This window comes from Syngnathus floridae, chromosome 8 (genome assembly GCF_059516105.1).
Source record: "Syngnathus floridae isolate MCC-2025c chromosome 8, RoL_Sflo_1.0, whole genome shotgun sequence".
Lineage (NCBI taxonomy): Eukaryota > Metazoa > Chordata > Actinopteri > Syngnathiformes > Syngnathidae > Syngnathus > Syngnathus floridae.
This window is the reverse complement of record NC_142420.1, coordinates 6,711,001-6,725,666: the sequence shown is the minus strand read 5'-3', so window position 1 is coordinate 6,725,666 and position 14,666 is coordinate 6,711,001. Positions and strand designations below refer to the sequence as shown.

At 47.7% G+C, this 14,666-nt stretch overlaps 2 protein-coding genes across 5 annotated transcripts in view; one reads left to right on the top strand and one right to left on the bottom strand.

Annotated features, from left to right (window-relative positions):
• bcl9 (BCL9 transcription coactivator) overlaps positions 1-14,666 on the top strand; it is a 43,904-nt gene that overhangs the window by 12,964 nt on the left and 16,274 nt on the right. For 3 of the 4 annotated variants that reach the window (XM_088383679.1, XM_088383678.1, XM_088383680.1), the window contains exons 3-10: positions 1,202-1,663; positions 2,950-3,263; positions 3,966-4,073; positions 4,179-4,365; positions 4,727-4,820; positions 4,896-7,062; positions 7,409-7,681; positions 8,075-10,465. In XM_088383679.1, coding sequence (XP_088239805.1) covers positions 1,383-1,663; positions 2,950-3,263; positions 3,966-4,073; positions 4,179-4,365; positions 4,727-4,820; positions 4,896-7,062; positions 7,409-7,681; positions 8,075-9,117 — 4,467 coding nt within the window. In that variant the 5' untranslated portion in view covers positions 1,202-1,382 and the 3' untranslated portion in view covers positions 9,118-10,465. Of the gene's footprint in view, positions 1-1,201; positions 1,664-2,949; positions 3,264-3,965; positions 4,074-4,178; positions 4,366-4,726; positions 4,821-4,895; positions 7,063-7,408; positions 7,682-8,074; positions 10,466-10,615; positions 10,672-10,809; positions 12,861-12,942; positions 13,033-13,240; positions 14,627-14,666 lie in introns of those variants that run through there. The other variant, XR_015860032.1, reaches the window with a different exon arrangement.
• On the bottom strand, positions 11,122-14,567 carry acp6 (acid phosphatase 6, lysophosphatidic). Its single transcript, XM_088383683.1, has 11 exons — positions 14,261-14,567; positions 13,227-13,425; positions 12,921-13,049; positions 12,709-12,839; positions 12,552-12,631; positions 12,397-12,484; positions 12,188-12,320; positions 11,954-12,054; positions 11,760-11,852; positions 11,520-11,685; positions 11,122-11,459 (listed from the first exon to the last, which is right to left on the bottom strand). The coding sequence occupies exons 1-11, from the start codon at positions 14,383-14,385 to the stop codon at positions 11,325-11,327; spliced, it is 1,380 nt and encodes a 459-aa protein (XP_088239809.1). The 5' UTR covers positions 14,386-14,567; the 3' UTR covers positions 11,122-11,324.

The following is a 14,666-nucleotide window of genomic DNA, read 5'->3' as shown; positions in this document are numbered from 1 at the left end:
TTGGACACATAAGGGTTCTCTGTTCTTGCGCTCAAGCAGCCTCCTTATGCCCACGTGCCTTTGCGATATGTCCAGCGTGGACGTAAATCACTTTGCTTGTAGTAGACTGTTGAGAGATTAGTACTGCTGCTGCCGCTGCTGCTGCCGCTGCTGCTGTAGCAGGAGTCTTGTTTTTCTTTCGCCTCATTCCCAGTGACAACCCCCAACCCCCGCAGAACTCGACCACTCAAACGATCCACCTCCTTCTTCCCAGGAGAACTCTGGAGCCAGTTACAATGTCAAGCGTTTGGAAGAGCTCCTAAATATTTTGCGGATGACAATGCAATTTAGCTCACTGGGTTGCGTTCTTATGCAATCCTCCCGTTGGCTCACCAGTACACAAAGGCTACTTGCCCCCGCCCCCACCCCTCTGGCTTTACACATCACTGTCTGCTACAGCGAGCTGCACTTAAAGCCACACTTACTTAACCCTAAAACCCTTCTGAAGCTTTTACAGTTGAAAGGTGAAACCATTTAGAGAAGTTAAGCATTTTGGAGCTCAGTTGTGTGTTATCTTTTTGTGCCCTTTCATCACCCTTTGATTTGGACGAAAGTTTTCACTCCTTTGTGCAGTTCATTGGTTAGGTGTGATTGTGAACAACGCAGTCGAGCAGCTTGTCGACCACGCTAACCTCTAGTCGTTTGTCCCAAACTGGTTCCAAAGTCGGTTTGATTTGGTTGTGGCCAAGAAAGCAATTTCAAATCATTTTATCTCGCAAATGATCCAATCCGGTTTGACGACGTGCGTAATGGTGACTGTGGATGGGTGTAATAATCAATAGTTAATAGGTCTGATGATGATGTATAACGGATTAATCGTGTTTAGAGGCCATAGAGACTTAGCTGTGTTCTTCATTAACAATGGCCGTACGTGACTGTGACCTCTTAAATTCGATGATGCTGGGCTGACCAGGCCAGTACGCATTTTATAAATACTATGTATGACACAAGACGTTAGATATATATTTTTTAAATACATAAAATTCAATACTTTGAGTTTGAATTATTTTTCTTAAATTTTTTTCCCGTGTTCTGAATTGTACATTACCAGGGTTGTTAGTTGTGACTTATTCTATTTGGTTTTTCTCAGACTAAAGTCTTCTGTACTATTTTTGTTAACAGCCTCTCTCATTTTTTTTCTTCTCCTTCTCTTTCTCCACAGTGTGCCCAAGGGCCATTGAAAGCCCCCTTGAGGAGATTCATAGCTACGCACTGAACGAGAAAAGACTCCTGGACTATTGTTATTGTTTTTATATATTTTCTCTTTTCATAAACGCACGCACACATACATACACACACAAGGGCGCGTGCACACACTCACATAGACAAGGACGTGAGGGAGAATGTTGGAGGTCCAAGAGGAGAGGCCAGCGGCGGCAGGTACAGCAGCGACACATTTCAGCAAGAAGGAGCGAGGCAAGAAGGAGCGAGAGGAGGCCAAGGACGGACGGGGAAACCTCAGCAACCTCGCCAATCCCGGCTCCAGGAACGTCCGCGCCAAGGCGCCGCTCGCGCACGCGGGCAGCCCCCACCAGCACCTCACTTCGCCCTGTTCTGTCGTACTGGTAACCCCATCAATGCACTCCAATAGGCTAAAGAACTCCCCATCCACCAACACACAAAGGTAAGTGAGGCCATGTAGCAATTGATGACACACATTAGTCAGAGCTGCCAACTGTTGAGATTTGTCCCAATATTAGCTGGAAAATGAGCAAAAAGAATTGATAGATTATTGCGACATGTTTGACTACATGCGCGGTGGAAGCGAGCAGACAACATTAGCCTAAAGCTAACGATTGTGTCAATAATACAGAAGCAACAAATATGTGTTTAGAATCATAGAATAACAAATAACATGACTCGATACGCCACTTCTTGTCGAAATATGCCAGCTCATTGATAATGATGTATGTGTCTATCCATCTAGACAAAAGTCTTCCTTCATTAAGAGTTGATTGACAATTTGCATTTTTTGTTTCATAAAGAGGCAGATGGCTCTCATTGGGTTATAAACATACCAAAGCATTTATTATGCATTATTTTTGTCCAATTGGCTGTAAACAGAAGCTTTTAAGGTCAAGGGAACAAAAACAAGACAAGTCGTAAGCATTGAGCCAACACGTCTGTATTGTATTTTCATCTGTCGTGTTGCTGTATTGAAATTCACTTTAGCTCCAACCTCAGCTTGTCCTTGCGGCCTCAAGCAAAGGTCCTCATGTGTCAACCGGAGATGTCCCTGGGTTCAGGGAGTGCATTGTCTTTGGAACTTTTCCTTGCAAATTCATGCTTGAGCCTCTGGAAACAGCTGCCTGGAGTGCCAAAACTCTCCCCGGCGCTCCCCTACTTTTCTACTCCCAGCAGCCTCATGTGTTTGTACATAGAGTGAGCAAGGCTGCGGTTGTGCTTTTTGGACTTGTTGGCATTCGTTACACACTGCTTGTACAAGTGTGTGCGAGGGCGAGTGAGCGGGAGGGAGGGATTAGGGTGTGGCAAGAAAATTCTCAGAAAGTTGGATTTGTCCTGCTCCACGAGACTGAGCTGCTTTCATAGTGAGCTAGTAGGGCGGCAGCACTCGTTGCTACAGGGGACGTCCATGTCTCTGCAATGTTGTATTATTTCCATGGAGAGCTTCAGATGAGGCAGAACATAAGCTTAGAAGCTTTATGCCCCATATAGTATAGTAACAACAACAACAAAACTCAGTTGAGCGGATTTATTTATTTTTACACATTAACATTATGACATAAAACAAAGACAATAACATTCTCATATCGCAATGTTTGCAAACTGTTCGCACCCTGAACTTTTCTCCGGTAGTTTTTCATATTCATGCATAACCCATCAAATATTTTGCTTGATTAAAAAAAATAATTAATTCCACTATTTTTCGCTTTTTCTTCCTCGCATCAGCCCTAAACCGAAGACGGAGGCCATGGTACGCTCACCTCCCGTCATGTCCCCCTCCACTGCCTCCCAGATGGACTCTAAAATGCCCAATCAGGGTAAGCCAGGGAGCGCTGGCAGCCAGTCGCAGCCCTCGCCCTGCGATCCCAAGACCCTGGGTGCCAAAGGAGCACAAAACGTGGCAGGGGGCATCGGGCTGAAGAACGGCCAGAGCTTGACCTCCGGCCCCAGCTCCAAAGTGAAAGTGAAAAGGGAGCGAAGCACATCAGTGGAGTCGTTCGAACAGCCGGAGAGCGGAACACCCACCAGTGAGGAAAAAGGTAAGGCATCTTGATTCATGTGCAGCAGGTTTCAGGGGCCGATATTATTCAGAGGCCTTGTAAAGATTTGCTGTCAGCACCTATGATTTTATAGGGAAATTACGCCGTCTGTCTTTGTAATGAAGCTTTTAACTGCTCACCATTGAAAGAACGGAACAAAGTCTGCAATGCTCCAATGCTGTTTTTTCCCCTCTAACTCATGATGACCCCATGCCATCTTGGAGTGGAAATTTGATAAACTGCATTTTTTTTTTTTAAACAATTGTGACAAAATAGAGTGAACTTCTTGGCCCCGCTTTTGATTGAGTGTCAATTAGTTTGCAGAATTACATGACGTTGGTTAGCAAGACTTGAACTACATCCAGAGTCTTTTCAAGGAAATATTTAAATATGGGGAAGTTGATTGATGTTGAGTGGACCTTATGTTTCTGCCATTGTAATGGAATGCCATCATAAACTAAGGACGCCTTGAAATCCCCCTTCATTCCCCATCATGTCAGTCAATGTCCAAAAGTTAAATCAAAGCAAATGTATTCTTGGTTGGTGAAAGTTTTATTCGACAACCAAGTAGTCCAGTCATCTCAATTTAACTTTTGTGGCTTTTCTGTTTATTCTGTACCACTATAGAATTTAGTGTGTATACACATGCCTGCCTCTCATTGTAACTCACAAGTCCACCATGGGTTTTGTGTGTTTGTGCAGACAGTAGCAGAGTAAAAAGGATGTGTGTGGCAGAGAGGAGGCAGCCTTACAGTGGAGCCGACTGGTGCTCCGGGGGAGAAAGTGACGAAGATGACAAAGGATTCTTCAGTAAGTGTGCTTCCAAGCATGTGTCGGTGGTCCATCTGTTGATCAATTCCACGCACGACTGCACCGCAACACGTCCTAAAGCCGCGTCGTCTCGCCGTCTCGCAGACTGTAACTCCAGTGACGTGAAGCCACCGGATTCTGTCGCACATTCTACCTCCAACCCTGGACTCAGCCGTTCCTCCACGCCCTCTCACAATTCACTGGGAGGCCAGAGCTCCACGACGGAACCGGCTAGTGGCCAGAAACCAGGCTCCAAACTCGTCTACGTCTTTACCACAGAGATGGCTAACAAGTAAGGAATCTTGACGCAACACGATTCATTCTCTGAAATGTGCAGGGTGGTTGGAGTGAGAAATTGCTGTTGCGCTTCACTTATTTGCTGCGATGAATACAAAAAAAGGAAAATAAACGAGTGTTTAACCAGTGTTAACAATTAAATTGATTACAGAAGCCAAAGAAAATGAAATCCTGATGCCAATAGAGACCAGCGGTTTCCCCACAATGAACTCTCTCAGAGGGTGTGCATATAAAGTGGTCGACTGCTTTCTGATGTTGCCATGATCACTGACTGTCCTTTCCACTGCCACTTGAATGCAGATGCAGAAACATAATTGCGTCTGTTGGCTGACATGAGCTTTTCTTCTTGTCTTCAGAGCAGCTGATGCAGTTCTGACTGGCCATACGGAAAACATCATCACCTTCCACATGAAAAACATCTCCAACAGCAAAGATAAAGCTCACCTCCTGGTAAAGACATATTCATATTTACATTTATCACACATCAACATCATCGCCTCTCTAATCATGACTTTTCTTCTCAAGAACAATGCAGCAAACGCGCTCCGAAATGACTCCAAGCCTTCCCAGCAAACGCCGTCCCATGGCCAAGATCAGAGTCACCAGCCTGGATCCAAGCCGTCCTTAACGGGCATGGCAGAGCCAGCCCAATCCCAGTCCGCCAACCAAGGAAGCCAATCTGGCGTTCTTCCACAGGATGGCTCATCAGCTGCGGGCATCGAATCAAAGAATCTTCCAGGCGGTAGCCCCGGCAACAACGCAGGCCAAGTTGACCAGACACCCATGAGCCAGCCCGAGGCAGGCCTCAATGCTCCCACCGCAGGTGAAGTAGGGCAGGGAGTAGGCCCCGGGGGTCCGGGTCTCACGCCCCAACAGCAGCAGCAACAGTTGGCGCAGGAGCTTTTAAATATGGATGCCAACACAGAAGGTCTATCCCAAGAGCAGTTGGAGCATCGCCAGCGTTCGCTGCAGACATTGCGAGATATCCAGCGCATGCTTTTTCCAGATGACCGCGACGCACCACCCCCTGGGCCTCCACAGTCTCACGGTGGGCCCCACGAGGGAGGCCCCGACGGTCCTCCACGAAGATCGGAGCCAGGCCCCTTACAGGCGATGATGGCACAATCTCAAAGCCTTGGTCCACCAGGAGGTCCTCGCCCACAAGGTCCACCCTTTGGACCTCCACATGGGCCCAGAGACATGCCTCCTTTTCCACAGGATGAAATGGCTCCCCACATGGGGGGCCCGGGTGGCTGTGGAGACGGTGATCAAATGACCCCGGAACAGGTGGCGTGGTTGAAGTTACAGCAGGAGTTTTATGAGGAAAAGAGAAAGAAACAAGAAATGCAACATCGGCCACTTCCTCCGGACATGATGATGCACCCCCACGGTCCACGCGGCATGATACGAGGACCTCCGCCCCCCTATCAGATGGGCCCCGGAGAGATGTGGGGAGGACCAAGTGGGCCACAAGACCCTTACCCAGAACGCATGGGCATGGGCCCTGGCCCCGGCCCAAGAGGCATGCCTCCCCACATGCAGAGAATGCCCGGCTTCTCCGGGATGATCAATCCTGAGATGGAGGGACCCCCGCGGCCTGGCATGGGGTGGCCTGACGACATGCCGCCTCGTATGGGAGACGCAAGAGGGTTTCCTGGTGGTCCGGGGGCCATGTTCTCTGGCCCCGGTGGTCGAGGGGAGCGCTTTCCAAACCCTCAGTCAGTTCAAGAAGCAATGTTCCATCAAGGCATGGGGGGAGAGAAAGGCCTTCCCCCTGGCATGATGATGGACATGCAAAGGATGATGGGCCATCAAAGAGGTGGAATGGAACCAGGAAATGGCATGGGTATGTTTCCAAGAATGCCCGGTGACGGTCCCATGAGCCCATCGTCAAGGCTCCAGGGAATAGGGAGTCGAGAAATGGGTCCCGAGTTCGGCATGGGTCCCGGTCCGGGGCCTGGACCACACATGCACCCTTCCAAGTTACGAGATCCTCCAATGAACATGAGTCCAGACGAGATGATGAGAATGAGGGGAGGACCTCCGATGGAAAACATGGCCGGACAAGGCAGGGCGATGCAAGGGCCGCCATTCCCTGAGCAGCCGCAACCTGGAGACTTTCCTATGGGGCCTGGGCGACCTTTCCCGGGGGGCCCTGGAGGAATGAGGGGGCCGCACGGAGATCAACCGTTTGGCCCAGAACACAGAGCCACACCTACGGGAGGAAACGGTCGCATGAACCACCTGCCTCCCAATGCCGGCCCTCCACAGGGCCAAAGAGGCCGCAAGCCAGCAGATCTGAATGTCCAAGCAGGTGGGGGTAACTCTCCCAGCGTCAACCCGCTCAAGTCCCCTCCTCTGAGGCAGGTGCAGTCTCCCATGATGGGCTCACCTTCTGGAAACCTCAAATCACCTCAGACACCGTCCCAGCTGGCCGGCATGCTCACAGGCCCTGCGGGGCCCCAGGCCCCCCCGGCACCTCAATCATCGGCACCAATGAAGTCACCACACTCCATGATGGGATCTGCGGGAGCCTCTCCTGTTCACATGAGGTCTCCTTCTCTTCCCAATCCCTCGCCAGGATGGGCCTCCTCGCCAAAGCCTCCCATGCAGAGTCCTGGAGTGCCACAACAAGGTGGAAAGCCCCCTCTCAGTCTCACCTCACCGAACATGATGGGGAACATGGAGCAAGGTAGTGTGTCCTTTTGCAATATATTAACAGCGTTTTTGTAGTTGAACACAGCCAAATGCAATTTTTTTTGGGAGGGGATTGTTGTAACGCCATAGTTGAGATATGAACCTCAAACTTTACACCGTGTATTTTACATTATTTATTCATAAAAATATTAGCTTTAAATGATTATGAAATACACTATCTGATTGGTACTAATTCCAGACACTATATCTGTATTATGAGTCCGCTGTCCACTGCTTCCATCTTGTGGATACAGTCACAATTGTCTCTCTGAAAAACAAAAACCAGTATGCCAGGAAATTCCATTTTTTTTAATTCATGTTTTTGTGCTCTGACCACACAGGCGGTAATGGCCCTGCCCCTGCCCCGCCTTCGTCCGGTGCACCGTCTGGCCCAATGTCCCTCCCGGGCAACGTGCCATCGGGGAGCCCTTACACCATCCCACCCGAGCCCACACTGTCCCAGAACCCACTCTCCATCATGATGTCGCGCATGTCCAAGTTTGCCATGCCCAGCTCCACGCCGCTCTACCACGACGCCATCAAAACCGTCGCCAGTTCCGATGACGACTCGCCCCCGGCACGCTCCCCTAACCTGCCTTCAGTCAACAACAACGGTATCGTAGCTCAACAACAGCCTTTCCCAACCTTAATTGAGCCAAGGCACATGTAAAAGAATGTCATTGCAAACTTATATAGTCTATCTCACATTGAAAATGCTGCAATAACAGTGACTCATTGAATCATTGTGTGTGTGCATGTATGTTGCATGAATGGTCACAGGGGCATTCAAATAATTATGTAAATTCTGCCATCTAGTGGAAGACTATTTATTTGCTTTGCCTCACTACAGTAGTATAACTATGTCACTGGCAATGAAAAAGGTATTCATAGTAAATAAGTAATTTTTGGACCAATAGATAAAAATTTTACCATCACCGCAAAGTAGAATGGGTCCAGTATGAATAGGTTTGTACCAAGAATAATACCTTTTTGTGTTTGTCCACAAGGTATGCCAATGAACCACCAAGGCAATCCCCGCATGATGGGACCCGGCAACTCCGGACCCATGCCAGCCCTCAGCCCCCTCGGTATGAACCCAATGGGATCCCAGCCCCTCTCGCACGGAATGCCCCCTCAAATGCCCTCTCCTAATGCCCCCAACATGGGCCCCGGTATGATGCCCCACGGCATGATGATCCCCACTAATCCCCAAGACCCCGGGATGGCCAACCCACAAATGATGCCCCAGGGACGTCTGGGTTATCCCCACCGAAATCAAGGCTACCCACTCACACAGTCCCCATCTCAGCAAGGCCCCTTCTCTCCGCACAACGGGCCCGGTGGGCACCAAGGTTTCCCCGGCCACCCCATGGGCTTCCAGGGAGAAGGTGGGCCGATGGGAGCGCGGATGGGGAACATGCCTCACGGGGGCGGGCCGGACGGAAGCATGTGTAAACCGAACACCCCCGGAGGACCCGAGTTCAACAACATGCAAGGCGGCTTCAGCGAGGCGGACCTTCATGAGGTGATGCGGCCGGGAGCGTCCGGCATCCCCGAGTTTGACCTGTCCAGGATTATCCCTTCGGAAAAGCCCAGCCAGACTTTGTCTTACTTCCCTCGCGGCGGGGGGGACAACCCCGGTGGCAAACCATCGCATCCTTCCGGCTTTCCCATGCAGGCCATGATGGGTGACGGCCCCCCGAGAATGGGCATGCCCATGCAGGGGATGGGGGGGATGCCGGGGGGTCCCGGTGGGGGCATGGGGCCCCAAGACATGCCAATGGGCAACCCCGGCCACAACTCCATGCGCCCGCCGGGGTTCATGGGCCAAGGCATGATGGGTCACCAGCCCCGGATGATGTCCCCGGGCGGCCCCGGGGGAATGATGCAGGGACGGCAAATGGCCCACCCCGGCCCGGGCGGCTCCCCTAACATGATGATGTCACTGCAGGGCATGGGCGGCCCCCCGCAGCAGACAATGATGATGGGGGGGCAGATGAGGGCGCGTGACATGGACATGGGCTTCAGTCCGGGCCCTGGAATGTTCTAATTCGGAAACTTTGTACCTGGAATGTTCTGGGAGGGAGTAAGAGGCAAAGTGAGGAAGTATTATCCAAAAACGGTGGATGTACCCTGGAATCAGATGAACGGAGACACCCGGTCACGTCACGCTTTTGGACTGCGGGGACTTTTTCCCAGTGGAGGTGGGAGTACTTTTTGCCACAAGAACAATTTTGACTTATGAACTTCAGAATGTATGGAATTGTTGTGCATTGGTTTCGCAAAAAAAGAAAAAAATTACAGTTTTTGTGTCTTGGGGGGGGAATTCTCATGAGGAGTTGGACAACAAAGAAGAATCAAGTCAATATGGAAATGCTACAGTATATGTCCATCTTATTTTTTCCTTCTCCGAATTAAGAACAAAACAAAATCATGGACGTGGTATGGAACAGGATTGAACAGGAACAGGATCGAGAGTTAGTGCTTTGTGAGGACTTGGGTAGAACTTCATCTTGTCTTCATTGTTTTTGACTGTTTCTGTACAGTATAGACATGTGAGCGTGTGTGATATGAGTGTGTGCGTGCGCGAGTGTGTGTGTAGGCATTCTATCGGTGACCTCTCGACTCCTCTTACCTGACTTTACTTGGGGGAAGGAAGCGCCCCCCCCTCCCCTAAAAAAACTGTACTGTTTACCATTGGTGGGCTATTCGAATATTAGTCTATTTTAATTTCCTTTGTAACTCCAGTGTATAACAAACCAAACTATGACCTCATTAAGATAATAGTATTATTAAAAAAGAAAAAAAGAAAAAAAGAAAAAGCACAAACATGGACCGTCTGCCGAAAGCGTCTTTTTATTTTTAACCACATGAAGTGTGTGGGGGGAGATCCTGAGGGGCTTTGCAGCACACAATTAATACCACACATTATTAGAAGTCGTGCTGAAACTTCCAGGATTTCTTTCGCCAGCGTACATCCTATTGCTAATACCCAGATGTGTTACGTGTGTTCTTGTTCCTGTTTTTACTTTTTTGTTTTGTTGTTTTTCGACTCTCTTGTTGACTCTGGGTAAATCATTCCCATAGCAATAATCCCTTCCCGCCCCTCTTCCCCCTCCCTCCAACGGTCCGCAGAATGGGCTCAATGCCGAATCGGGCGGGGTATGCCAGGTAACATAGAACTAGAATTAGCTAGATCTGGTGAAACAATATCAAAAGCGAGAGCGCGTGCGGGACGCCAATGTAAACGCGCACTGCTTTTTGCCATCCAGTTGACTTCCTCTCTCTTTTTCTCTGTTGTATAAGCTTGTCATGTGTTTCTCCGTTGGCTTTGGTGCAAATAGTCTACCAGGGCTGTGGTGATGGACTACAAATAAAAGATATTGTTTTGGTATATATTTATATGTCGTCGTCCGTTGCGTGCATGTGTGGATGGACAGTATGTTGTGGCTCAAAGGTCCTGCTCTAGAATATTTTTCTTCTTTACTCAAATCGCTTTTACCTTTGTCCCACCCTGTATCCTACATTCGCCAATAATGGGTATAAAGTGCAACTAGAAGGTAACGCCGTTGTCTGGCAAACACTCTCCAAAAGTCTTCAAAAGGTGAGGGATTTTTGCTTTACTTTATTACATGTAAAAATGTTACTTTGAACATTACCTGTGCTGGTAAATGTTTAATGATGTTCACGTCTGACTTTGGTAATTGTTCTCATTGCTAATAAGGTGTCCATTTTGTCTCAGTCAGCATGCTGGATGTCGTGGTTCTTTACTGAATACGGTGAGTCCATTTTGTACTTTTTTTTTTAAACATTATAGAAATCTCTGAATGTTCTGAACTCCTATTTCCATGTTAGTGTTAATGAAGGTGCACACATACATGGGGCAGCAATTGATGTAGTTCAACTCCCCAACTATTTGCATGTGACTCAACAGTGAGGTAGTCGGCTTCATTTAGCCTCCACCCATTCAAGGCAATCAGTGATTTATTCCACATAATTGATAGTTTTCTAGATAACCTGAGGAACTAATACTAAAAAGTAAAAGCACTAGGAATTCTCTCGCCACTAATTTATTAAATACAAACACTGCAATTGACTTATTTTGCACAAGCTCATGTGTGTATAAAATAGTTCATGCAAGTCTTCCCCTGAGGAATGAAGTGACATTCGGTTTGTCAGAAAAACCTAATAAACTCAACAATAGTGTTAAATAATATGAACATAATGTGTAAATTCAACAACGGTCGGTGTATGTGTTCAGAGCTTAGATTTGTCGGTTGTACTGTTGCAAAGCGACTGGTAGAGGTCATTCTTGAGCGAGTAGGCCGAAAGCACGTTCTGAAATTCCTGCAGGGGGCAGTAGAGTCCACTGCAGCCAGGAATTAGTTGATCCTGGAGAAAAGAATCATTGGATTAATGTGAACAGCTAGGGGTGGTGTCAGGCGCTCATACCTGGCCCATGTAGGACACTTTGACAAAAGCCTCCTTAGTACGCCGGTGCTCATGGAGCTCTAGTGTGATGTCTGACGCGTACGGGGGCCACTTCATGTCATAAATGCCCAGCGCCATCAGGCATGGTATCAATGTGGTGTCATGGGCCGAGTATAAAAACAACTTCCTGTTTGGCAAACGCATTCAGAAAATTTGGTAACATTTCGATAACACTGCTGTGAAGAAATGTGTATGAGTAACCTGTTTGGCTCTGATGAGGTGCCTTGTAGCTTCTCGTCAATATTGAGTAAGAGCATATGCAGCAGAGGTCCCACACACAACTGCAAGTTCTCGCTGTCGGACAAAAAAAAAAAAAAATAGCGTGCCATTGTCACGCTGTCCTTGTTTACTCTGATTAAGAGTGATAAGAGTCATTCATTGTTACAATGGCTGACCTCTTGCTGGGTTGGTAACAGTAAAACATCATCTCCACGGCTCTCTGCTCCACTCTGCTTCTCCACGTGGACAGGGCGGGTGGGCACGGCAGCCCGTGAGTCTGATAATAGGCAGACACACACACACACACGTTGTTGCTTGATGCACTTAAGTTCACATGACAACTTAATTCTCAGAAAAATGACATTAGTTGCATATTAAAGCATTTTTTCTGAATGCTAAGCGAGCGTCACCTCTCTGGCGACCATGTCGTCCCTGATGAGGATGAAGTCGACATCCGTTTTGTCGCTGATGCCCAGCTTGCTTCGGATGTTCTTCAGGTCAGCTGCGATGTCGGGCAGAAGGGCCACCTCTTTCAAGCGGGGGCTGATGCGCAAGCCACAATTTAACAAAAAAATAAACAAGACTAACAACATTCTTATTTTTGCGTCACGGCACAAACCTGCTGAGCATTCTGAGCAGCCGACATCCATGGTAGTTGGGGTACAGAATTTCTGACTGTGCATCTGTGGTTAATATTGGAACTATTTCTATGATAAAAAAGGGGGGAAAAATGTTGACAAAAGAATGATCAATTGCTGTCCTGTGAGCGAGTACCTTTTTGGTTTTGCTGAAAGAGCCCTGCCACCAGGCACCTAGCAGACTCGATCGTCCTTGTAATATTGGTGGATCGCACACTTTACATGGGAAACACCTGATTAGAATCCACTGACTGCATTTACAAGAATGTTGTCTTCATTCAGTTCACACTTACTAGACCTCACTGGGGCAGAAGGTCGTACTGAGGAAGGGAACCTCCTGAATGTATTTTCTCCTCAGCCTCTCGCCCAGCTCGTACAGCTGCTCCATGCCCAAAGTGGTCAGCTGACCCGCAAACACGCCGCCCTGATATGGCCGACAAAGAGAGTAACTTAAAAAGAAACACAATGTTAATGTCCATCAAACGTGGCAAAGAAAGCTACTCACACTCAGCGCCTTCTTCCTGTAGCTGTCCTCCAATGGAGATGGAGGTGTGGGCCCCCCATTAAGGTCTGTGACCACATAGTTGATGTGTGTGTGGGCCGGAGGCTCCAACAAGGTGGGTACCCATTGTGCCTTTCATAAAAAAAAAAAAAAAAAAAATGATATGTAGGACTTATGATACTGACTCAGTAGGTTGTTAACTATACTTGGTACAATGACGCAGTTGAAGTTTAAACATAAAACAAAAATAATTTCATGTGTAATTACAAATTGCACCCCATAATGATTATTTTTATGTTCTTCTTTTACCTCCAACACATCAGGTATGGATTTAAGCGGCGTACGAGCCCCGTGTCGAAATAGCACTTGAACCAGTTTGAGCTCGTACTGGGATGCTTTTGAGCCGCCATCCGTGCTCCTCTGCCTCCACCACAACGCCGAACCGAAGGCGATGGAGACTGAGCCGAAGATGCCCACTTTAGTCCAAAGTTTCGTCATGGCCGTAAGTCTGAAGACATTAACATCAGAGATGAGCATATGCATGTATGAATGACTCCATTTATTCTCAGATATGCCTGTAGATCAGGTTTGGAGTTCCCACTACATTGAGCAACATAGCAACGAGTTGTTCCAATGGCTTTTCGTGACAATTCCCCTGGGGTTATAGTATTTGGCCTCTCCCTTGTGTGGATAGTAAAAACCGTCATTCATAAGACATCAAATCAAGCTTATGTTTTACATAGTGCAATAAGTTATTAATTCATATTTACAGGGCCTGTTATTAAGACAAGATAGGTAACAAAAGTGGGTTCTTTGTTTACGACTGTCCAGACTTAGGTTTTTTCTTTATAGTTTTGGCCTTGAATTGTTTTCCCATAAACATATTTACATTAACCATTATGGTAGCTACTAGTTACTTACCTACGACCAAACTCAGGTTACGTCGGCGGCGTAGTAACGAAACTTCGTCGTAAAAAGGGGGCCCAGTGTAATATCACAAAAGGAGGCATTTGACTTGCTGTGTGTGTGTTATTATTATTTAACCATCTGTCACAACTTGCCATTACTGCGATATAGGTTAGCTTTTGTGGTCAAGGGATGGCCTAACCACCCCTTGACGTTTAATATGACAGCTCAACCACAAGGCAGTAGTTGGTTGCCACTTGCCAGGATTTAATGTTGTAGAAAATCGTCAGTTTTGTTACCCGATCGGTTCGTTGTTAGCGGGGCAATTAACAAGATAGATGATGCTAGCACCAGCGCTTTGCAGCCACATAAAACTAAAAAGTCTGGCCAGGCGCATAAAAAGCAGATTCATTTAACTTGCCAAATTGTCTACTTACTCGAGAAGTCGGAGCAAAAACGAAGGCCTTAGCAAGAAGTCACTCCGGCTGCCGGTCGTGGGTAAGAGGCATGCTGGGGAACGTAGAGGAAAAAGTACCGGTAGGTGGCAGAGAGAAAACTTCATTTCCCATCAGGCCCGTGTTGCATTCACTGCTGGCTGTCATCTTGTGCTTCTCTCACGCGTTACGCCTTCTCGTTAACGCGTTCCAGGTGAATTGATTGAGGTTTATACCCTAGCGATATGCAATGACGGACATAACAGTGGTAAAGTATTTTATTACTGTTGTCGACCTTGATCGACACCGTGTGTTACGTTCAACGACATAGCAATGAGATAATTTGACGACACGTCCACTTCATGCCAGGCAAGTCCTTTGTTCATCACAGAAGTTAACGATAAGTAGT